Source organism: Sinohyriopsis cumingii, chromosome 18 (genome assembly GCF_028554795.1).
Source record: "Sinohyriopsis cumingii isolate HCF-2022 chromosome 18, ASM2855479v2, whole genome shotgun sequence".
Taxonomy (NCBI): domain Eukaryota; kingdom Metazoa; phylum Mollusca; class Bivalvia; order Unionida; family Unionidae; genus Sinohyriopsis; species Sinohyriopsis cumingii.
In genome coordinates this window covers 19,458,698-19,484,514 of record NC_142978.1, presented here as the reverse complement: position 1 = coordinate 19,484,514, position 25,817 = coordinate 19,458,698, and the positions used below count along the sequence as shown (strand labels likewise).

Genomic DNA, 25,817 nt, shown 5'->3' with positions numbered 1-25,817 from the left:
ACAAGTGCGTTAAATGTACGACGTCAACATTAAAAGAAAACAGAAGATAAATCCTTCTGCAATTTTGGTACTTTCTAAATAGTACTACAACCAATTATCTGTACTAAGAAAGAGACCCACTTTTGATTCGGATGATATATTATATATACATATATACATACCTTTTTCTTATGCAAAATCTTGAAATATTCGGGAAAAAATCAGCAAAAGTCATATTTGTGCTTGATAAAGAAATTCCAAACTTTCCAGGATTGGAACGCTGGCTTTCTTACACATTTTCTATACATTTTCTTTTTTTTTAAATTTATTGTTACAAACCAGGGGTATTTGCTTGACCAAAAGGTGTCAAACACTGGCGCGATTCCGCTAGAAGTCATAAGATTCCCGTAAATTTTCAAAGAATTCCATACAGCTTCTGTTGTAAATTAGAAAGCCCAACGTGTCCATTCTATAAATTATTTTACTCTAATCAATACAAGACCAAAGATATCACAACTTTCCAATTTTCTATCAATCGCACATCTGCATGGTTTCTCTTCATCAGATTTCCGTACCATCAGTTGTGTCTGCGCGTGCGTATGTGTGTATGTGTGTGTTCATTTTGTTAGGTGCATTAATTGACAAATAAAATGATTGGGGCGAAAAGTGTAGGATATTTATAGTATTTGTACTGTCCACTATAATATCCGGTGGAGGGGTGTAGTTCTGCATGTCAATTCGACTTCCCTTCCCGTCCGTCACTAATTATGTTTTTGCGAAATAACTTTCTAAAAACTTCTTGGATACCAATCAAATATAGTGTAGGTCTAAACATCACGAAAAGGAATGTCGAGGATGAACATTTGCCAGTAAAATCATTTAGTGACTTATGTGACGCTGTCCGATGTAGATAATTTTTGACTCTGTATCCTGAGGCCATTTTCTTCAGCTGCATGTATACAATACATTTCTACTCTTTGGTCATAAGCTAGCAGAAATAAGCAAATCCAGCAAGTTTTGTAAATCTTAACAAATAATTTAATTTCTGAAGTTTAAAAATGAACATTTAAGATGAACTTACAGTACTATGAATTAAATCCAATATAATCCTAAAAGTTCTACACAAGTCCAAGAGAATTGAGTGTTCCGAATGAATTCGAGGTCATCGAATGTACTGACGTGCCAACAGTCTTCATGTAACGCAATGGCATTTTGTCCAAAACTCCTTCCAACAAATTCACAATAGTCCCAAGATGATATTTTAGTAAAATGCGCACTTTGTAACCCAATGAACAAAAAAACCCACAAATGTTTCCTCACAAATTTTATCTAAACACAACATTAAACATCTGTCGACTGATGCTAAAACAAGAACATTGGAAATAAGAATAAAATAATTGTCCAGATCTCCCCACTTATATATACCCATATAGCCCTAAAACGCATTTTTTCCTACTCACTACGTGCCATGTCACAATACTCCATGTCGTAAAAGAACCCACCTGGCCGAACCATCCGATGGGAAATAACTTAATTCTTCTAAGAACCAACATTACCTCACAATCCAATTAGAAATTACTCCAAACGTTTAAGAAGGTTCAATATATAGGTTATATACTTGTATACACATAGCTAGAGCTCAATATCTTTAAAATGGAATCGACACCCACGGGCAAAATCTAGTTATACTACAGTCCAGAGTCAGGAACAAAAATCACAATCTAGATACAGTCATGTGCCAAAGGTTACACAAGATATATATGATGTGTGTGTAAGTTTGGACTTTTACGTAGCTTTAACAATTTTTCAGTCATATCGCTACGATGTCTGCAATGTGGCAGTTTATAGTGATGTCTAGCACTGGGGTATCATGCCGCAAACATATAGCATGATGTACCACCCAGTCACATTATCCTGACACCAGGCCGACCAGTCCTAACACTAACCTCTTAATGCTGGGAGCCAAGCGAGGCAGCTGTGAGTAACATTTTTGTATGTCTTTGGTATGACTAGGACGGGGATCGAACCCACGGCCTACCGCATCCGAGGCGGACGCTCTAAGCACTAGGCCACCGGAGCAGTATATATATATAAACATGTTCGGACACATCTGTATCATTTGGATAAATTGCTTGTTTACTTAAAAAACAGGTTCATGTACTAAAACTATGACCATAAACATTTAAGTTATATTTAATATATGCAAGTGCAAATTAATTTTGAAGACAAGGGCAGGATTGAAAAACTATGTTTAGTATATAAAGCATTTTAATGCAGTTAGGATCCGTACATAGTCTTTGCTTTCTGTTAAGACGTATGGTATTATAATTTTGTATTATCATGCCCATGTGCTTGAGAAAGTGAATCACGTTTACTTGCTTTCCACGGGTTATCACATGCACAATCATGGCGCTCATAGCATGTAACCGTATCTTGCAACACATTGTCTAGACTTTCCCCCAAAACGAATGATTGATTTGCAAAGCTGTTTTGATATTCAATGTCCACGTTGAATGACCGACCGTGGATACTTGAGTCGGAATTTTGAAGAGATTCCTTTCCAGAAGGAGTTTGATCATTACAGTACGCTCTACTGTTGCTATCTCCTTGTGCTAAAGATCTGGCATTAAAATTATGTGACAAATTTTCTAACCGCTGTTGCACGGTGATTTCCGTACAAGCATCGTCGTTTGAAATGTCTGAAGATGGGCAGACTGAAGAGATGTTCGACTTGTATACTTCCAAAATTGCGTCTCGTTCTGTTTCAGGCGCAGATTGTGGCATAGTACTTCGTTGAGACGCCGTTACATCAACATTCATCGGACTATCACGTGGTTCACGAGGATATATGACTGTTCCTAATATTTTTGTGCCGGCCAGCCTCATCTTCTTATAAACCACGAGTATGCTTGAGGCAAAAATTCTGAAAATAGGGAGATTTGCAATTACATGTGTATAAAAGATACTACAACAAAAATGTCTTTCATTTTTCAAGTTTGTAAGTTATCAATCAGACTACAATTAGCAATCATATATATATATATATATATATATATATATATATATATATATATATATATATATATATATATATATATTTTTTGCCGGTTTTAAAAAGAAATTTATCCCTAAATACACACATATATATATATACACACACACATTCCAAGAGAGAGAGAGAGAGAGAGAGAGAGAGAAATTTTTTACATCGTTGAATTTGAAAATGAAACACAATGCACAAATTAAACATGACCAAACATGGTAAAGGTGGTAAACCCCGTCCCCCCTGCCCAAGTTTCTTCAAGTTTTTCTGACTTCATGCACTTTGCTTTGCCATACACGTTTCTCTGACTTGCTGTACTGATCTTTGTCATGTACGTTTTACCGACTTTCTGTACTGCGCTTTGTCACAGAAATTGTTTTGATATACTTTACTGATCTTTGCCATACAGCCTTTTTGATCTGCTGTACTGAGTTTTGCCGTACGTGTCTCTTTTCCTTACTTTACTGTGCTTTTCCATACAAGTTTCTTTGGCTTGCTGTAATGTGATTTGCCATACAAGTTTCTTTGTCTTGCTGTGATATGCTTAGCCATACAAGTTTCTTTGAATTACTTGTACTGTGCTTTGCCATACAAGTTTCTTTGACTTGTTGTAATGTGATGTGCTATAACAGTTACTTTGACTTGCTGTGATGTACTTTGCCATACAAGTTATTTTTTTGTTGACTTGCTGTACTGAACTTAGCTATACATGTTTCTTTGATTTGCTGTACTGTACTTTTATCAAATACGTTTACTTGGCTTACTGTACTGCACTTGCTTTGATCATATTAAACAAATAGAAATATCAGTTTACAACGCAGTGTTCTGTACAACGAGTCATGCACGAACATATCGTACATACCGAAGAAACAACACGAGCCTTATTCTAACCTTGTGTTCGGTACTAGGACAAAATGGTAGCGGACAAAATGGTACGGACAAAATGGTATGGACAAAATTTTAAGTGGACATAATGGTATTGGACAAATTGGTATGGATAAAATGGTGCGGACAAAATGGTACGGACAAAATGGTATGGGACAAAATGGTACTAGGATTAAATGGTACAGACAAAATGGTACGACTACAATTTTATTATTACGAAATGTAAAAACAACAGATAAGTTTTTACTAAATAACATTAATAGGCTGCTATTGCGAACTGACCATAGATGATTTGTAATAATTACCTATACAAACAATTTTTTTAAACTGTTGCCGTCGGAAATATATTCTGAAAAGCTCGAATTGCTGCCAATTCAAAATCAAATACAACAGTAACTGGATTTAAACCTGCATGCAAGGTGAGAATTTCTTGAAGTAGTTGTTGATATGCTTGTTCGTTATTTTCTGATAGTAATGCATACACTGCAGGAAAAACTTCGCTATTAAAAATGCCATGTATCGTGTTGATCGTATCCACTCGGGCTGACTCGATATGTGCCATTGGCAAACCAATTTTGGCATCTCGAAAGGAAATCCAGATCATCGTATGCTGCAAAAATGATCATGTTATCTCGGTTGACATGGAAGAATGGGCGGTTGCTCTGTGTCTGAGAATAAACCATAATGTCTTGTTGATCTTTCGGTCCAGCTATTTGACGGTGCCTTCGTACATCTCGTGATAAGATTGCTCGTTTTGGAAGTAGATGAGCGGTTGCAACTGCAACACTCAGCAATTCATTTTTACAATCAATCGTGTTGCTTCTTTGGTTGTTTCGGCTTTCCTTTTCATGTTGGCACGGGCTGTTTCAACCTCGACTTGTCCATGCGTTACCGTTTGATTATGAACTTCAACTTCAAGAACGATTACATTCGCTTGTGTATGAATTCATGCCTTGCATGTTCTTCTTTCACAACGCCAGAGCTCCTTGCCATCACTGCCATCTGTGTTCTTGGCAAATAACCTTTAAATACAAGCTTGCGAGTCCCTTTTTGAGAAGTAACATATTCTAACATGATGAATAACAATTAACAAGTTTAATAATTAAATAATCAAGACAATAAAGTCCTCTTAAAATGATATGCAACTGTTTTCAGTTTTAGATTCAAACTACAAAAATTAAGGCAACCCAATCTTCAGCGCGCTGTTCACTTTGATACTTTGATCGATAAACTCTATGTGCCGTACAATACTGTTATAACTTAGGCCGCAATTTAGTTTATTCTACTCTAAACTGTCAGCTTTGTCCGACGCCAGACTGGCTATATTTTAGGTTTAACTCGCGCAGTTCAGAAAATGATTTTTGTTGTCTGATTTGAAAATGATACGAACATAAACTCTGTCTCAGATGATATGAATAACAATTGTCCATTAATTTATGTCTGGTTTGAATGCACAGGTATATTGACATAAATTGCTTTTAGGTCATGGAAGACTGATTTTGTTGATTCAAAATTGTTGCGAATTTTTTTCAGTCATTGAAATTGCATTGAATTACTATTTGGTATCGTTGCATTTTGTAGATTCGGCATAAGTATATATATATATATATATATATATATATATATATATATATATATATATATATATATATATATATATATATATATATATATAAATTACAATTAACATTTTCGAAGTTACACAAATTTAATAAAAATCATTTGTTTTGGTATCTTTTTTCAGTTAGTTTATGGATGAGTGAATATTTTAATGTGTATACAAATTAAATTTTATTATGATTTTAGGTAAATATTATTTTCATTAGCAACCGAAATTCTAATATATGTACCATTATATCCCGTTTTGTCCCATACCATTTTGTCTGCAACATTTTATCCATACCATTTTGTTTATACCATTTAATCATTGTCCCATACCATTTTGTCCGTGCCATTTTGTCAGCACCATTTTATCCGTACCAATGTGTCCAATACCATTATGTCCACTCAACATTTTGTCCGTACCATTTTGTCCGCTACCATTTTTTCCGGCCACCCTTGTTTTCCACTACACGTTTTTTCTTAAGATGGTCTCGTTTGACTTTCAAATCAAACATGGAAAATGGCTGACATTTTTGCACGCAAAATACACTTATCGAAGAAACGAACGATTTCTATTGACAACAATGAAAGCATTTGTTACATTTCATGATATACACCCTGGAGTAATGCAAACAGATGCAAACTGACCCGATCCTTTGTATTCTATAATTAACAAGGAACTGATATGCAAGTGTCAAGTACCTTGTTTAGTCCGCATTTCTGTTCGTTTCCGTGAGATTTAGTCAGTGCAACAAACCCATGTCTTGCGAAAACAATATTTATGGGACACTCAAAATTCAAACGGTCAACACTGTTGACCTAATTCTGAAAATCGTCAACTTCAAATGAAATGACAAATTACTAGTGCAATTTCGAGTGATTTTTCAAGAACCAACCGAATGTCCGTTTATCATCCTAATAAAAAATGAAAACATAGGAACTTAATTTTGGCTGTCTAGGATACTCTTTTTTGGTGAGCACTAAACAATACAGGAATGAATAGTTGTTTACTAAAATATCCTTGTATTCAAAATGACACCTGACATATGACGCAAAAGAATGTTCTAGAAAATTAATGATTTTTAAAGGGAAACATTTAACTAATTCCTAAACTAGGTTAAGTCTAGAACTTAACTTCATTCAAACAGGTATAAAAATGACAAAAGTCAGGTAGACACAACCCTTAGTCATGATAAGAGTCCGGTAGTCCAAAACTCTACCCTCAATCACTGACAAAAGTGAGACACACACTTTAAATTAAATATACATAACATAAAAAGAAAAGAATTTAATTGGAATAATAATATCCTCTAATTGATATATTTAGTGGCGTGATATCTAAACATGTTTTAAACCTACCTAATGGCAAGTACTTCAATGCTGATGGTTACACCGATTACCAGAAGCTTACGGTTGTCTTCGTCTAAATGATTAGTAATGAGAATCGCAGCAGCTGGACAGCCCAGTATCACAGATAAGCACGCTAGTGTCTTAAGACATTCAGTTGAACATACTCCATTTGGTAGCCACACCCACCCACTCTCTAGCTTGTACTGGAAAACAAAGTCATTGTGATTGCCATGTGACAGTTATTGGCATACAATAAATCTGTTTGTTTCGATTAGTAGTGTGTACATTAAAAAGCAATTTTCAAAATAGGTGTTTAAAACACAATGGACTGCTCATTCAAATGTTCAACAGTACGCTAGCTACCTAGTATGCATGCATATATGTATGTATGTATGTATCTATGTTTGTATGCATGTATGCATGTATGTATGTATGTATGTATGCATGTGTGTGTATGTATGTATGTATCTATGTATATATGTATGTATGTATGCATGCATGGATGTCTCTATGTATGTATGTAAACATGCATGTATGTATGTATGTATTATATATGTGTGTGTGTGTGCATACATGCGTGCGTGCGTGCGTGCGTCGGTGCGTATGTATGTATGCATGTACGTACGTACGTACGTACGTATGTATGTATGTGTGTGTGTGTGTGTATGTATGTATGTATGTATGTATGTATGTATGTATGTATGTATGTATGTATGAATGTGATGAGATGAGATGAATGCCTGCATTGACATATTCAGGTTGAATGGATATGTTTATTCTTACACATAGATGGGTAAATGGATGCATTTACGGATGCATTTATGTTTTATATGTGGTCACGTATGCATGTATTTGGGTAGTTAGGTAAGTAGTTAGGAGTATACGTAGGAAAGTAGGTAGGTAGATAGGTAGGTAGGTAAACTGATAAGTGCATATGTGTATGTAAGTGGGTTTCAGATCATTTTCCATTTTTAATTTATTCTATTTACTACTTGTACCTTCCCGTCTACTTGCATTCTCTAAGATACGATAAATGAAAGTACGGTCAGATGCATATGCGATTGAACTCTAACAATTGTCTGCGTGCATTAAATGACACTTACGTGTTTGCCACAAATTTTGCACTTAAAATCATGTCCGGCTTCAACACACTGGAAATAAAAAAAGAAATAAAATCTTGCCATAATGTACGATTTCGATGTAAAGAAACTCTCGGCATTGGTGCATATTAGGCTCATGGCTGTACCTAGAAATGTCTTTCTAATATATTTTTATAGAGGTGTAATAAAAGTGTACCCTTCATACATTTTCATCTTGTCGGGATATTCTTTACACAGACGTATACTCTTCACACAAGACTAAATTTTCAATTAGCTAGATTTGTCTAATGTTCATTGAAGAAAACTATGAGGTAACAACCTACATGAAGTATTTTTGACTGCCCATCCGGCACGGTCATTTCCTTCCCTGGGAGACTGGTCTACTACCTTGAGTTTCAGTGGAAGACTTAAAGTTTAACTTGGGACTTAAAGTCTGTGCCAATCAATAACAAACAAGCTATTTTCTTCTTCTGATTTGCGATGAATGTCAAATTCAAGCACAGAACTGCACGATCTCCAGACCATTCCAAAGATGTCGGAATCAGAAGAGCGCTGAAACAACTATCGATCTTTAAAAGGTGCTTGTAAACGCAGACACATATCGTCTCCAGAATGGTACCCAGGACTGAAGCTGTTAGAACATAGTACTCCGATGCTACCCAAGCCTACGTTGGATGCATCTTGGACATTATCTGACATACCTATGTAATAGATATATTTGTATGACATACCTCTGCCAACCACTTTTTGAGACATCCGTGATGAACAGTTGAGACATCTCCTCGACAATTGCACGGCTTGATAAGTGCACCAGCGTCCTGCCTGTCGCTGTCATAACATATCCAGCAATCACCTACATCTGTTTCTGGAACAGTAAACAAACAACATTACATATGAACATCTCCTACGTTATTAATGCTACCCTAATTGGTTTTATATGATGCACGCCCCCTACATTATTAGTGCTACTTTAATTTATTTTCTATGATACACGTTTTATCATAGAAATAATAACATGAACAAAACTTGTTCTTTTATTACAGTGCTATGGACAATTTAGGAAATAGCTACCATTAAATACAATGCTTGGCAAGGCAAAAAATGTTATACCCTCTAATCAGCATATCGATTTCTTTACAATCTACGTTTTACCAATGGAATAAATTCGAATGTTTAGTATGCAGTGAAAATATCATACAAAATTAGGCGCGTGATCCTAAGTTTAAAAGCTTTTCAATTGTATATGTTAGATCGTAATGCTGCTAAGGCTACCGTTTGGGCTCCTTATCGACCGCTTGACCATTCCAGAATGTGGACCATCTGTTATGCTTGTTGACCACTAGACCGATCCACAGTCGAGAAATACAAAATGTGCTAAGGTTCATATTCAAGCCTAGCTTGACTATAAGACTGATCATCGGACCATCATAATTTATCTTAGGCGATAGTTCATCGATAGCCATGAGGCAAGGATAAAAAGGTTTTTCAATATGATAAATGCCTCTATAAAGAAAGTCTATGCCGATGCAGGTAGTTGAGCTGTATTTGATAGTGCTATACTTATTCAAAAACGACAAAATTCTACAGGTTGAAAAGAAAGACCTGAGAATGAAGTGATAACATTATGAAATATATTGTCATTGTTTTAAATGTAAGGTTAACTTACGTTTTTCTCGAAAATTTAAATATGCATTGCATCTCAATCTTTGTTTCATGGTTCATAATGTTTCTCTAAAATATCGTTATCTCCAAGCTTTAGGATTGTAGATAATGTAATACACAACAACCGTACGTCCGTCTGTCCGTCACCACATTACTTCCAAGGCTAAATCCTGTCTTTATCGTAACCTTGAGATGTTTCTGGCTTAAAGTCGTGAAGTCTGAGATGGATATAAAAGATTATTTAAACAATGTCGATCATATTATTTTTTTAATTTTTTGCTTTAAAGTTTGTGCATGAAATAGTAGTATCAATGCATATATGAACTGCAGGGGATTTTAGTTCTGACCACATGTCTGCTGTCCCGAGGGCGGGTCGGACATGTTAGCTGCAGTGATTATTAGGGGTGGGTCTTCTGTATAATATATACTAAAAAGCGTCGGGATTTACCACAACATGAAGTGCTAATAGCTCAAACTTCTAACTTTCGCATTTAGAAACAATCGCTTACCGTGATCATCAGTTGCGCCGTACCGACACGAAGTTTGCTTTTCCGTAATCAGGCGATCGGATTCAGTCTCGCTACAGTCCATACTAAGTTGTTTAAAGATCTTTCTTGGATTAAGAACCCACAACTCTTCCGGCCTGTTATTATATAAAAGAATACATTCAACTGATGTATATCAATGCTGTCTTTTTTGTTAATAATAATAATAATAATAATAATAATAATAATAATATCAATAATAATAATAAGTAAATGATAATGATGAGGATGAAAATAACCGAAATTCACTCTCATATCTTTCTTACCGAGCACAATAATGTTAACTCTTACATTTGTATAGTTTTCAAAAATTTATTTCTCTGGATAATTACTACCTTATTCGGAAAATCTGTTTCGATTATAAATGTGAAAGCCACATGGTTTTCCACTAATGTAATGCTATGGTATTGTCAGATATAGTTCATGAAATTGTCGGAAAAACCTAACGGAAATATGAACTTACCAACATTGTAGCAGTATCTTTTATTACCACTCATATTGACATAGTATTAATTGCAAACAGGATGTTGATCTTTGCCAGCATAAGTGTTCACTTTACTAGCGTAGATCCGAATGACGGATACATTAGGATGATCTAACATGTCTAATTGAATACCGTTAAAACAAGTATAGAACATCCTACTGTTAAATGTAGTTCACATTAATGGCAAACACAACCGTATCATTTCAACTTTTAATGTTCACTTTGTAACAATATTTTGTCGGCATTATGTTGTATTGTTTACCTGATTTCGTGAATATTTGCAATGGTGAAAATAAAATACATGGCTTTCAGTAATTATCAAACTGAACAATTGATGCATCGCTGAAGCAGAGATGGCTACACCTACTTCCTGGCACAGTAATATCAAGGTCTTTATCATGGTAAAAATGCATTTTTAAGTCAAAATAAAACATGTTCATTGTGTACTGCACAGTGCAGGAAAGTTCGATGAGAAAATTGCAAGTTGCGACAATTTTCATTTATACAGTGGCTGACTGTCAGTCTGATTAGCCAAGCAATACTTTTTCAACCGTAATGTGATCATGCTATCTTCATATAATGTGCATTGCTATACGCTTCTTAAGAGGGCCTCAAGGGAGAATAGTCCTTGACTAATGAGTCACCCTCTATAAATAAAGCATTATTATTATTATTATTATTATTATTATTAACGCTCACGTCCACTCAGTTATTGCAGTAGTTGGTTGGCCATTGTGAGTTGCAACATGTTTACGTGTTACTGACAGTGGGCGTAGTTGGCAATCAGTCAATTATAAAAGTCCATTTAAGTATGAAAGTTGCCACATGGTCTTTCTCGTAAATTTAAGATAATGCCGGATCTCATGCGATATTAGTAACGACTTTGCGCTACGTTTAATTTAGTAATAAAGATATTATCTTAGCCTGAAACGACGTTTAAAACTGTAATTGTGCATGTGTGCATGTGTGTGTGCGCGTGCGTGTGTGTGTGCGTGTGTGCGCTTTCCTCAGAATTTTCTTGTGCCCAAATAAGTAATTTATCGTACCTAAAACAATTCCATAATACACAAGGAAACCAGAGAGCAACACCAAACTCAACCAGACGGAATCCAATGTCGTACATGTTCAATCCAGGAACGCTCACCCTGTATTTATCAGAAAATTGATATTTAAAAAAATCCGTAATAATTATAAATAAAAGATTTCCTTTACAAATATTGTATTTTTAATTATAATTACGGCAATAAATGGCAGCGGTAGGAATGCGTACTAGCTCTGCAAAGGGAAAAGGGACAATTATATATATATATATATATATATATATATATATATATATATATATATATATATATATATATATATATATATATATATACATATATGAAGGACTTTTATTCAAAATACTTGATGATTCTTTTCACTGGTGTGTTTCGTTTATGATTAGTAGTAATGCAGAAAAATATTTTTTTTTTAGAAATGGAAAGTAAGGGAGAAAGGCGTAAGAAATTAGTTTTATTAGTCAAACTTCATTTTGTCATTATCTTAAAATCGGGTCTAATATATCTTCATTTATATTTTAAGTTTTACTTTCGGTGATATGTTTTTCTGAACTATAAGTAACAGCTGTCAAATAATTATTCCCAAGATAGAATGCATTCATCTATTTGTTTGACAACGTATATCTACCGTAAGAAAAGAGAAGATTTTCTATCCAGAATATTCTGATAGAAATCGTACAAACTAGATATTGTATGTATGTATGTATGTATGTATGTATGTATGTATGTATGTATGTATGTATGTATGTATGTGTGTGTGTGTGTGTGTGTTCGTGTGTGTGTGTGTGTTCGTGTGTGTGTGTGTGTGTGTGTGTGTGTGTGTGTATGCATGCATGATAAAACCTAACAGTTACGTGGGTACATTAGCCTCTTTCAAGCTAGACAAGTTCGTCTTCTTTAGGAGAATGGTCGCTTACAAACAAAAAGTTTTGACACAGAAAATATATTTACACTCTGGTACAGATAAATAAAACCTTTGAAATGGGTGAAATTAAACATAAAAGCAAAATTCAGGGAAAAGCAAAATACATACATTACAAAAAACGTTAAGAAATAACAATAGCTTTTTGCATAATATTAAAAGATCTAAAGCTAACATAACTCGAAGAATGTGCTGTGCAAAAAAAAAAAAAAGAAAGAAAGAAAGAAATAAAAGGAAGAGATTCGACTCGGTCTCCCTCTAGTGAACAAGCAACTGTTGCAGTGGAGAAAAGGCAGGGGCCCATATTGACCCACACCGACCTCCGGAAATTGCATCCCTGGTACAATATTGTATGTACCCTGGTACAATATTGTATGTACCCTGGTACAATATTGTATGTACCCTGGTACAATATTATATGTGAAACTGAACAGAAATATGTAAATATATTATATAAATTGCATCCCTGGTACAATATTGTATGTGAAACTGAACAGAAATATGTAAATATATTATATAAATTGCATCCCTGGTACAATATTGTATGTGAAACTGAACAGAAATATGTAAATATATTATATAAATTACATCCCTGGTACAATATTGTATGTGAAACTGAACAGAAATATGTAAATATATTATATAAATTACATCCCTGGTACAATATTGTATGTGAAACTGAACAGAAATATGTAAATATATTATATAATGAACCCTAAAGTCGATTTTCACAAGGAAATTCGAGGATAAAGAGGGCGTTTAAAAATAACAGTTAATACTAATACTAATACTAATAATAATAACAATAACAATAGTTAGAAGAGAGATCATTTTCTTTTAGAAAAGTGTAATATTGTTTGTGAGAATAGTGAGACTACAATAGACATGCATAATTTTGTAGTTCAGGCCAAAGTGTTAGCAGCAGAATGTAAATTGGGTATTTAAAATTATACTAAGACTCTTACTTATTGATCCATAATTGTTTTAAGCCATCTAGGATTAAGAAGAGGACAACGAACAGCTGTAAACACGCCTGAGCTATCAAGCCAGTTCGGGACATATGTACTTGTACAGTATCCAGCCCGTTGTATAGAACACTCTCAGCTCCGTGAAACTAATAATAATAATAATAATAATCGTCACCAGGAAAAAGAATACTATATTATTATTATTATTATTATTATTATTATTATCTTTTATTATTATTATTATTATTATTATTATTATTATTATTATTATTATTATTATTAGAAGAAGAAGAAGAAGAAGAAGAAGAAGAAAGAAGAAGAGAAAGAAGACCGAAACTAACATTTTAAAACATACGCACTTTTCACATTTACTCTTGTAGGACTATGTATTTACATTTATCTGGATAGGCTTTTTCTTCATAAAGAGTTTTCAAGCACGTTTTAAATCATTACATTTTTTTCAACCTTTAATCGGCTCTTTGCCTGGACGGCCTTGGGCCGATTGGACCGATTTGGGCCATACATGGACAGACAAGCCAATGCATGGACAGGCAAGTTGACACTTGTGCAGACAAGCCTTCTCAGGAACAGACAAACCAATACACGAACAGACAGGCCGACGCATGGATAGACATGTCGATGCGTGGACAGACAAGCCGAAACATGCACAGACAAGTCGACACATGGACAGAAAAGCCGTCACAGGAACTGACAGATAAGCAGACACATGAAACAGAGACGCCGACCCATGGACAGACAAGCCGACATATATTTTTTGTTTCCGTTATTATTACCATTTTGCATACGATCCTTCAATATTGCAAAATATAAAGTAATAATAGTCCTAAGCAATCCATGCGGAGGGAAAGGTTCGTTTATGTATTGATTTTGACAAGATAGGATTTGTCCGGAGACTCAGCTCCGAAACATATTTCATGCATCTTTGGAGTTAGCTGTTTCAAAAGTGGGGTTCCCTGTTTGAACTGTTTCGGTCATGATCAAAGTTTTCTGAAACAAAGAAACAATCCGGATGAATCGGAACATTTCCTCGGAAAAGTGCTTCTGAAATAGTTCTTGGAATACCCATAAGTTTGATGGATTTGAGTGATTCACCTACAGAAGGACTATTTTTCCCGCCTTCTTAGCCACAAAGCACAATAGCTTATGCTGACTGGTCCTCGTCCGTTATCAGTTCTTGAGTTTCGGATGTGCGTAATGTTTGAATGTTGCCAAGCTTTTCAGTTGTTTTTTATAAGTAAATTTTGTACAGTGTCTGCTACCCCATATCTCCTGAATGAATGTGATCGGTTTTGAAGACATCCAAACATAAGAGTTAGATAATACAAGAAAAGTGATGAAAAATTCATGTGCACCGGTATATAATTAGAAAATGTCATGCTCATTTCAGAGATTTTTCCCATCGCTAATATACACCGGAACATATGATCGTGCAATTCGTAGGAATGTTAGAAAGCGATTTTCTCCATCAGTGTTTTACACTGGAAAACAAAAGCATGATCATAATAGAAACATTAGAAATATACATCTCAGTGGCATTAAAATACTTCCAATTTTGTCTGGTACAGGAAGCAATAGAAGCATCCTTACCTCTCTCCAATAACTTCAAATTTTTAAGGAGATTTGGAGTTAATCGTACCGATATTTCCAAATTCTCCAAGCTCTTAGCGGACGAAAATCCGGCTGGTAGAGCGAATAAAGTATCCTTATGAAATGAGAAGTATTCAAAATAAGATTCCCCTACGTTTCACGCTGAAATTTCTATGTTATTCATGCATGTTTTTGATGTGATGTCCATTAAGTTGTTTTTATAGTTATGCCATTATATCAGCAATGGGTTTGAGGGCAGTTCAGCTTTGATATATTTTATTGGCATGAGACGGAAAAGGCTGAGAACAGTTTGAGTGGTACGTTGAAAATCTTCCTAGCCTAGTTCAACTTAAACAGCCAGTAGTATGCTGGCGCCATCTGCCGACAAACGAGACATTCGGATGAATTTTATTACTTACCTTGAAGTACACCTCCACTCCATAGATCAGGAAGAAAACGACAGTCGTCAAAATTATGAGGGCAAACATTCCGTTGTACAATCTGCTTACTAAGTCCTACAATGAAAACGATATGATTATTTTATTGGAACATTGGAACCAAGAGTTCCACATCGTTTTTACAAGGTGTATTTGCTATGTGCACGATATGTTTTATGTTTTGACAGACTGGACTGTAGAAAATTAAAATTTACTGAAATAGATTTCCCTATTTAAAAAAATTATTGACCGTGAATCAGAGCACGTATATTTATCAACCGGAATTTTAATGGTACAGTGAAAGACGTACTGATATATATGAGAGAGAGAGAGAGAGAGAGAGAGAGAGGGGATTACCACAATGCTACTGTCCTTTACGAAATTACTAATAAGGATGCGCATCAGAAGCATGCAGTAGATGTAGAAGTTGAAAATGGTAAGGCCAACTCTGGACTTTCTGACGACATTCTGTCTATCGCGAGGAGCGTTGTTTCCATGGAACTCCTGTAAAGGGAGATAAGGTTTCCATGAAACAGGATATGATGAAAGCTCCATATGTGATTAATAAGTTTCATGGAACAGATGGTATACGCCCACACATTTTATATTTTACTAGAAGTACATGGCCTGTTTGTTTTATTTCCAAACGACCGTTTGAGTAATTTTATTTCAGTCATATAGTATTATGTTTTAATGAAGAAAGTTTCAAAAGCTGCTTCATTCCGTACTTTCGAAATACAGTTATTGTGGTCACACTATGATAATATATGCTGTATCGTTTATTTAGAATTTTTCCAAAGATGCGGTATGCATGCATTGGTATGCATATCTATATTGTTTGCAATTCCTTGTACATGATCTTATCTAATTTTTATGTTTTTCATTAATGGCTGTAAATTGTACCAGCTATCTTTCATTAGTTACTTTTGCCTAAGTGACACGAATCTCTTAGAAGCATAATATTGCATAGTATCTATAACAGATGCGTACGTATTATATTAATAAAAATCTTAATAATGAGACCTAATGCGACAATGGCTTAATTTCTTTCAACTGATGGAATTTCGACGTTTCTAGAAGAATTCATTAACTTTCTGTTGGTTGAGTTCGGTCTCATGAATTGACAAGTTTGACGTAAAATGGGTAATGTGATCCGTCACTTGGGGTCTATTGCGAACTATAGTCGCAGGAGATAGTTGATATAAAGAGAGAACTGAACAATCAGATTCATTACGAATTTGGAGTTATTCACATTTTTTGTGTTCCTGTTGTAAGTCTACAGACGTGTTTTATGTTGTAATTAGATATTATTCGAGAGGAAAAACATTTGTTTAGGCTGTTCAGTGGAATAGAACGTGCTCATTATTTGGACTATATTATTATTCTGAAACTGTTATAAATTATTTGAAGGATTTCAGGACATCGCCATCTTAACAACGTTCTCGGTTCATGGAGAACCAGTGTATTTCCGGTTTTGACATTTATAAAGAACTTTTAAATCATTTCATAGACCTTTATAAGGATTAGTTTTGAATTAACTTTAAAAATAATGTTAGTTCTTCTCACATTTTCATTTATGACTTTGATAATTAAATTCTTTGTTACGTTTTACAAAACTTATCGGTTTTGGTTTTATCTGTTACTTACTCTGTGACCATAGAGTCGTAATAGTATGTATGTATGTATGTATGTATGTATGTATGTATGTATGTATACGTCTATCTGTTGGTTTCTCTAGTCGTTAGTCCATCTTTCTATAAAATTCTCTCTATTCTCTCTCATACATGCCTCTGCCCAGAGACCGACGATGAGAGAAAAGCCAGTCAGCAAAAGAGGGTAATAAACGAGCCAAAGTTCTGAAGTCGCACCATCGGACGCACGCCACTGGAATAAAGAAAAGTGTTTCAACGTTACTATACTTAGGAAATCAGCGAAAGGTTACAAGAAACTAAATACATTCTCTTGACCATCCAGGCGTAAGCGTCGGGTTTGTTTCTGGAAAAGAAGGAAACCTAAGAAGTTAGGGCTATCTCGGCTGTACGAGCACATACCCTTGCAATACTGGATCAAGTATCAAACCGAAATTAGCCGAGGGTTTTAGTGTGTACATTCCCTCTTTGTCAATTGTGAGAAAAGACACATACCTATCACACCTGATATCATCGTCAATTTACTATGGACATTCGTGTACATAATGTTAATAATTCTTTCATAGTGACACGCTGGGCATATATAATTTTGCCATTTTCACTGATACAGACGTTCCTTATATTTTTACAGAAGTATCTTATGGTATCGTCTAATTTAGCATTGCATCTTATATTAATTTTCATTGAAACTCTCATTAAATATATACATATTAAACGTGAATAATTTAACCATGTCTAAGAAGATTTCCTGGACGTAGAAAGTTTGATCCCATACTTTAAAACAGTAAAATTGATTTGATCTAAAAGAAAGAGTTTAAGTGTATTTTGCTTCCGTTTTTGTAAAAATCTCTTGAAACCAACCTTTGTCAAATAGTATGTCCCACGAACTACTGTAGCACAAATTGTGAGAAAGTACAGAATTTTTTGAATTGTAAATTTGCAGGTATTCGTCAGGGAGCTACATTTTCCTCTCGAGTGTTCTCCCCAAATACAAAGACACTGAAAAAGTGAAGAGAGAATACATTAATTGGTATGGTTATATAAAAAAACTAGCACTGACTTACATAGGTATCATTTTATTTTAGTTTTGCAAAAGATATCATGCGACACTTTTATGTACATTTGATTTAATTACATCTTATCTAATATATATTTATTTCAATTTAATTGTTTGTTTGTCAGTTTTATTTTTTTAAATATTTTTCATTGCATGTTATTGCAATGTAAATTTATTCACATGAGATGATACTTTTTCCAGAAAATAGTTTGACCTTGACTGTTTGTTTTAGTAAACACCAGGTGTCATCTTAGATCCTGACCTTGATTCAAAATTAGTAGCAACCACGTAAATAAGTTCTAATTTTATTTTAAAATGATTGATTGTTTTCGAGGTCATGATGGGACTACTGATTTAAGATGTAAACAATTTTATTTTATTTCTTAGAGTAAAGTGATTAGGTGTCGTCAGGGCCACACTGGATATACGTGATGTTTAACAAGTAAATAATTTCGATGAGGTTCTGGAACATGATCACGTGACCCCCTTTTGCGTTTTAGAATACGATATAACCTTAACCTTTGTATTGGAGAGACATTCTCATTAGTTGGGCTTTTTCTGTACACTGGAATGTGTATGTTGTGCTATTTCGAGTTATTTCAAATTACATGGATTCAAAAGTATTAATTCTTTTTATTTCCTGGAAAATAGGTGTGCTCATAGGAAATTGTTGAACAAGGACAGCTTTATAAAAAAAATTATTCAGATTTCCAAAACCGGAGTGATATTTATTTTTTCTACAAGGAACTGTAGACATCAACACTACATATTACAGCATACGTCATCATCTTCCATCATGGATTCTTCGTCGGGACTCGAACTTGAAATCAGTACAACATTTTGTTATTAGGACTTCAAAAGTTTATTCATGAATTATTCTTGGATTATTTTTGGATTTGATTCTTAAAACCGTAAATTCATATTTTTCATTTTTACAGAATTTTTCCAGGGAAATAAATTATTATATTTTTAAAGCTTGTTGTTTTCACTATTTCTTGTGTTACTGTTTATTCGAGCCTAAACACGTAACATAAAGGTCACAAACACTAAGTGAAATCCACACAAGGAAATTATTTTATCCGTATTTTCGATAAATAGGACAAAATACACTTGCAAAGATTTCTTACGACTCTATGGTCTTAGACTAAGTAACAGAAAAGAGCGAAAATCAGCAAGTTTCGTAAAATTCAACAAATAATTTATTTTCCTAGAAAACAAAGGGAAAATTTTAAAAAGAACTTACAGTAATTAAATAATTCCCAAATCGTCCTAAAATAATAATCATAAGTCTAATCGAATAAAGTTCCTACTTAATTACAGTACTGCTCAAATAAGTTCCAATATTGAATATTTGTGTGTGTGTGTGTGTGTGTACCTGTACTCTCAAACGTGGTAATGTGCCGATGGCCTGAAGTGTGATGACGTGACAACAATAATTTGATACATCACAATAATGTAATGCAAAATCGTTCAAGTCCAACAATATTATAGATGAGCGCTTTGTATTTCCAGTGAATAATAATACAAATAAATAATTCCAACCAAACGAAATACTGAACTCAACAATAAGACTGATACTGCCTCGGATGTTAAATGCGAGAATGGGTAATTTTTCAAGTAAACAAGGTTATATAAGAAACTAAGTCACAAAAGAAGAACCAGGATGAGTTTCAAACGTTCATTTCTAGAAAGTTCTAAATTGTCAACAAGATTTTTAAAAAATCTGCTACTATAATTATAATAAACAATGCTTAATAAAATTACGAAATGAAAGCTAATTTTGCACGAGACAATGCATGCATCTGTTTACAAATCTAATGCAAATGAATTGTGAATGTAATGGACATTTCAATATGATTGAACCTCAATATTTAAAATCAAGAGGTAAAACAACCCTCCAGAAATAAAATTTGTGGTAATTATCTCAACTTACCAGTTGTACAAAGGCAACGGCGCCAAGGCACACAAATACAGCCCCAAATGTTATGAAGTATCTATCGTTTACATCGTTGCACGAATTACCACAGAACTGGATCTGCAAATAGAACAAGTTTAATTTCGTGATGATTTCGACAACGAAGTCAGAATGAATCAATATGTTCATTGACCACAGTTAGATGCAAGCCAAGAACTTTTCCTGACTGTCTGCCAAACTTTCTAAAAAGAGAATTAGAATTATTAATGTTCATGTAGGCCATGGTCCGAAATTTAATTCGAAAGACAATGCAAACAAAGCTTTGGCATCATTATGTTTCTATGTCAATGCACGAATCAATTGGATAATTCAGATGATTTTGAAAATCAAAATGTTTTCGCTCCAAATTTCGGCACAAACAATTAACAAACAAAACGAAAAAGTAAATCGGGTCATTAAGTAGCAGCGAAAAGACCTGAATGCATAGAGTTCTCCGTCGGGTACAACTTTTCGAAGACCTAAATGTATATCGGGTTTCGTTGGTTACAGCTTTCCGAAGACCTAAATGCTTATAGAGCTAAGTCGAGTACAACTTTTCGGAGGCATACTTGCATGTTGTGCTGCGCCGTGTTCAACTTTTCGAGCGAATATCATACAAAATTACGTGAGGGTTCTAATCATTGGAAGAAAAATGAAATCATAGTCTTGTAAGTTTTTTTGCTGATCAATAGGTCAGAGAGAAGCGGAGCAATGATCATTGTTCGCCATCGGGCTAGCTTAGATAGACCAGCTTCAGTAACGAGACATTGCTGCTCTTTGCGCTTTATTGGTCAAGCGGCGTTATAACAATCACGTGAATAATGTTTGTTTGTTTTAATGTTTGTTTCCAACCCGACTCTAAATCCTGTTGTACAATATTTTCTATTCTGAGCAAGAGTTTACAACTTAAAGGTCACGTAGATGTGTTTAGCCGCCTATATAACACCAGCAATCATGTCACATTCTATGTCAAGTATGCACGCAAAACCGAGGGACGAGTGATCAGATTCCTCGCCACACATTTGTTTTTCTTTTTAAAGTGTTATCCATGCTGTCAGGTTTTGTTATATACTTCGGAAAGATCCGTGCCTCAAGAAGAAAACTGCCTTGCATTTGAGGGTAAAATATTATTTTTTTGGTATATATAGTGTTTGACAATAAAGTTATAAAAATGCTTTTCACAGGAAAAATAATACCCTTCAGTTGTATTCGTGTATTTAAATATGCAATGTGCCGTCGCATTTATTGTTTTAGCTTGCATATGATTACCGTTGAATGCAAATTCATACTATCAAAACAGACAGGAAGTTGCCTTCTTGCTAATTTTCCCCTGATTGGAATTTCTGATATATTTAGCATTGTATATGGCCGAAAAGGTAGAAGAATACAAAAAATTATTGCTGAGCATCACTTGCGTAAAATTAAAAGAAATATTTAACAGTAATGTAATTAATGCCTCTTTAAAGTCAATAACTAGAAACAGTAGTTGAGTTCCAGGATGCTGGATCTTTAAAGTTTGTCATGTATCTCGCCCGACGTATGATTTAGAAACGTTCCATTTACCTGAGTTTATCATCTTGCATTTCCAGCTTAATCCTAGCACTGAGCTGGGCGGAGGGGAATCATTATGTTAGGCATATCACATACTTTTCATCTGCAGAAAATCATAACACTGAAAATATTCGAATATTTTGAAATGATCTGGTATTAAGTGTTAACTTTACAACTTTTGTGCGAGTCTTAATTGTTAAGACTCTTTTACTTCCTGGGTCCGCATAGCGCAAAATGTACAAGCCTTATTTTTGTCAGTAGTATAGTTGCCATCTCATTCAGATAATGAACATCCGTATCGGAAATGTATATATTGACCAGAGCATACTGTAAAGATTTATATGGACCTGGGGACATTATTCAGCCTCAAGTTAATTTCATCATACCACGTGTTCAAGAAACAGTTAAATGGGAAACTCAGGCTACAGCTCGAGATTGTTAAATACAAAAATGCAGGCTCTAATTTGAAACCTAACAATCACTCTGATTTCGCGTGCTGGTAGAAAGCGCACAATCAGTCTGATTCTACGTGCTGGTATAAACCCCATAATCCATTCAATTCTGCATAGGTCCTACTGGTAGAAGCACTAGTGTCATGCCTAGTTTGAACGTTATATGAATCTAATTTGGTCGTCTGAATGTCAGTCTTAAGTGGATTTAGTCCGAGTCTGTTGCTCAATATATTTCAATAATACAAGTCCTGGCTTTGAATTCACAAAACAGTCCCATAAAATACATAGAGATTGACTCAAAAGTTTTGGGACTGAATACATCAAAGGCTACTGATAATACTTTATGAAACTTGTATTTCTATTTTTCTATTCCAATTATAAAGTACTCAATCAAAATTTGATAATTTTTGTGCGTGTGATTTTAACATTGTATCGAGTAAAAGCCGTAGTCTTCTCCCTGAAGATGTCTCAGAATTGCAGAGCTGAACGTGTGAGGTCTTCATGCAATGTTACATTAGTTCGATTCTCCTATTTATAAATCAATGCTTAGAATCTAAATCCATAAAACTCCATACCTGTTGAATTCCAAATCGGCGGAAAGATCGAGTTTGCTATGACGTAGAGATTCCATACATTTCTATAACCAAGATCCAATGACTTTAAAACATTATTATTATACAAATAACAGTCATCTATCGAGTAATCGTAACTTTGTTTTCACACTTTGTTACGGCTCAATATCGACATTTTTAATTTGCTATTTAAATCATGTCCGGTGGCTTGAAATTTTTTTAATCCATCTTGGGTAACTGTTTTCACAAATTATGTCAATAGTGAATACAGGATTCCGGATTTTTAGTCAAGTACATCTATCCAAAAAACAATTTTTTTTTTTTTTTTGAGCTGCGTCTTCAGCACAAATTTGTTTTGCAGAGTTTACAATACCACTGATTATGTCTGTCTATACTAGAGCTAAGGTTTATGGTACTGAAACAGAATAGCTATTTTATTGGTCCTGCATATTATTAAACGAAATAAAACGAAAGAAAGAAGCACATAGTCCTTGCTGAATATCTACTTTCAGTGTGTTCTTTCTCCTCATTTCACTTTTCTATTTTTACTTTTCTGCTAATGCCCGAATGCCACATGTATGAAACTTCTTTTCATGGTATATACGTACTACAATAATATTACAGAATGTCATTTGTGAAATAGCTCTAACTTGACATTATAACATTAGTATGAAATTTCAATACTGACGATTACAAAGGAAGTTATAATGTTGCCCCTGCTTGATATTAACAAAAACGGAGCATTCTGACCAGGTTTTATTTTACTGACGAAATATCATTCATGACATTGAGTTGTTTTCGCCTAACACCTCATGGGATCAGTGCTTTTAAGTATATCATGAAGATTTCGAAGTGAAAGCCACTTCAACCGTGTAGATTTGAATTGATGAGAATTTCCACTTTTAAACTTAAGCGTCGTCGTCATTTTTGTAGCAATGAGGCAGTGTTTAGTTTCATTAAGATGATAAAAGAGACTCGAATAATAAAATCTTTTCTCTCTATAACGAACGCAGACCTGCTGAGATATATTAGCAAGTGTTCAATAGCACACAATGCCTTTTTTAATTTCTATACAACGTCCTCGTTTCTCTGTCACTGTCTAAAAGTATAGAGAAACGACGACTGAGGACTCTACCAGCACACCAGAATATAGCAAACGTATTCAGAGGAAGCGGCATGGGCAGAAGGAAATATGGGAGGGAAAATAAACATACCAGACAAATACAAATCCCGTCGTCACAAGTGCCCCTTTGGGTACAATTTTCTGGACACATAGATGTGTCTCCCTTCTCCATGGTTTGACTGAGTATAATGTAACAACGGAGGTGAGTTAATATACATGCTGCAATATACCCAGTTATCTGATACCCGATTTGATAACGCATGTCACCTTTACAAGAGGACGAGATTAACCGCATCAAGCCTGTTATCTTGACTTAATGAAAGACTCTAAAAGTTCATATATTTCTACTCCACACATATTTGGGGCTCCATATATACCACACAGTTTTGGGGACCTATGCTTACCATACATTATTTGGGCCTCACATTTCCTTTCAGCCTGACTGCAAAATTGTTAATAAAAATTTGAAACAAAATTGCTAGAAGAGATAATATAGTTTTAGGCAGATCAATAGCAATGAACACACACACACACACACACACGCACACGTACGCATGCAAGTACATACATACATACATACATACATACATACATACATAACACGCTTCAAGTGCTGTTTCAAACTTAGTTTATTTACATCATACAGACAGGTGCGTCCAACATTGTTTACTAAATGACTGGTCAAAGTTAAAATTTAACCAACCCGGATAAACATACTACTATGTTTATCAGCATCATAGACAACAAGACAAATGATGAGCGACACGTATAAGTGAATGAATCAAAGATATAAATACAGCCCAAATATTCGGAGACCTCTTTCTTCTTGATCAGGTTCATCAAAAACACAAGAGGAATGATGAGTCAGTGACGCGTCGAACTGAATGAATCAACGACAAAAACATCACCCCATCATCAGTTTACGTTAAGGCACCGTTGCATAAACTGTAATAGAATAATTGAATTGTTTACATAAACAGAATCCTGATTAGGCACTAATGTAACATTTCACAAGTAGTATTTTCTTCATCCGTTGAGAATATTGAAAGCAAAACTGTTAACAAAATTTGGTATCAAACTGTAGGCAAAATAATGTAAATTGTTATCTATCTAGTAACATTCGCCCAAGATTAATTAAACAGCTTTTATGATCATCCGTGGTGAATAATATCAGCATCTTTGTATTGGATGTAAGACACTATGATACATTTTCTTAATATGCAAAGATGACATAAAATTTGATAAACGCAATGCCGTATGGCACGCAGGGGCTAAAAGAACTGGACAAAATATCCATTCCAGTCGCTCCATTGTCAAGTAGTATCTCGATCAATTGGCACTGTTTCTCTCTAATCCTTTAGCATTCTCCTCATGTGTAAGATGTGTTCATAAATAACATATTTGTTTTGACTAACAATGCAATTTTCTCCTCAACAGCATGCCTTTCTGACAAAATTATCCACTATCCTTTTACTAAAAGTGTTCTATTTTATTTTCCTCCTCAATGACTTCCTCCTCACTACTTGATTCTGAGTCATCGGGATTCATATTTTCTACATTATAAAGAAATCGTCATGCCCTTTCCTCTAGGTCTATAGTATTATATGAGACATCAACATCGTCAGATACTAACGAGGGAGAATGAGATGAGATGTGGATGCAAAAACGCTACAAATTTTCCAATACGTATTAAAGTAATAAACACGGTTTATACGTAATACACAAAATGTTCCAAGAAACAATTATTTTTTTATAATAGAGCAATCAATAATTCTTTGAGCTTATTCTAATATGAGGTAGTGGACATTTCCTCAAA

The 25,817-nt window shown here is 34.5% G+C and overlaps 1 protein-coding gene across 1 annotated transcript; it reads right to left on the bottom strand.

The window, feature by feature from the left end:
• Window positions 1–24,225, bottom strand: LOC149776176 (uncharacterized). The gene is made up of 13 exons (XM_089942485.1): window positions 24,093–24,225; window positions 20,283–20,384; window positions 18,154–18,291; window positions 17,432–17,527; window positions 16,001–16,147; window positions 15,626–15,721; window positions 13,596–13,744; window positions 11,697–11,795; window positions 10,131–10,264; window positions 8,691–8,824; window positions 7,963–8,010; window positions 6,869–7,062; window positions 1–2,902 (listed from the first exon to the last, which is right to left on the bottom strand). The coding sequence occupies exons 1-13, from the start codon at window positions 24,171–24,173 to the stop codon at window positions 2,302–2,304; spliced, it is 2,019 nt and encodes a 672-aa protein (XP_089798611.1). The 5' UTR covers window positions 24,174–24,225; the 3' UTR covers window positions 1–2,301.
• Between the last annotated feature and the right edge of the window lie 1,592 nt (window positions 24,226–25,817).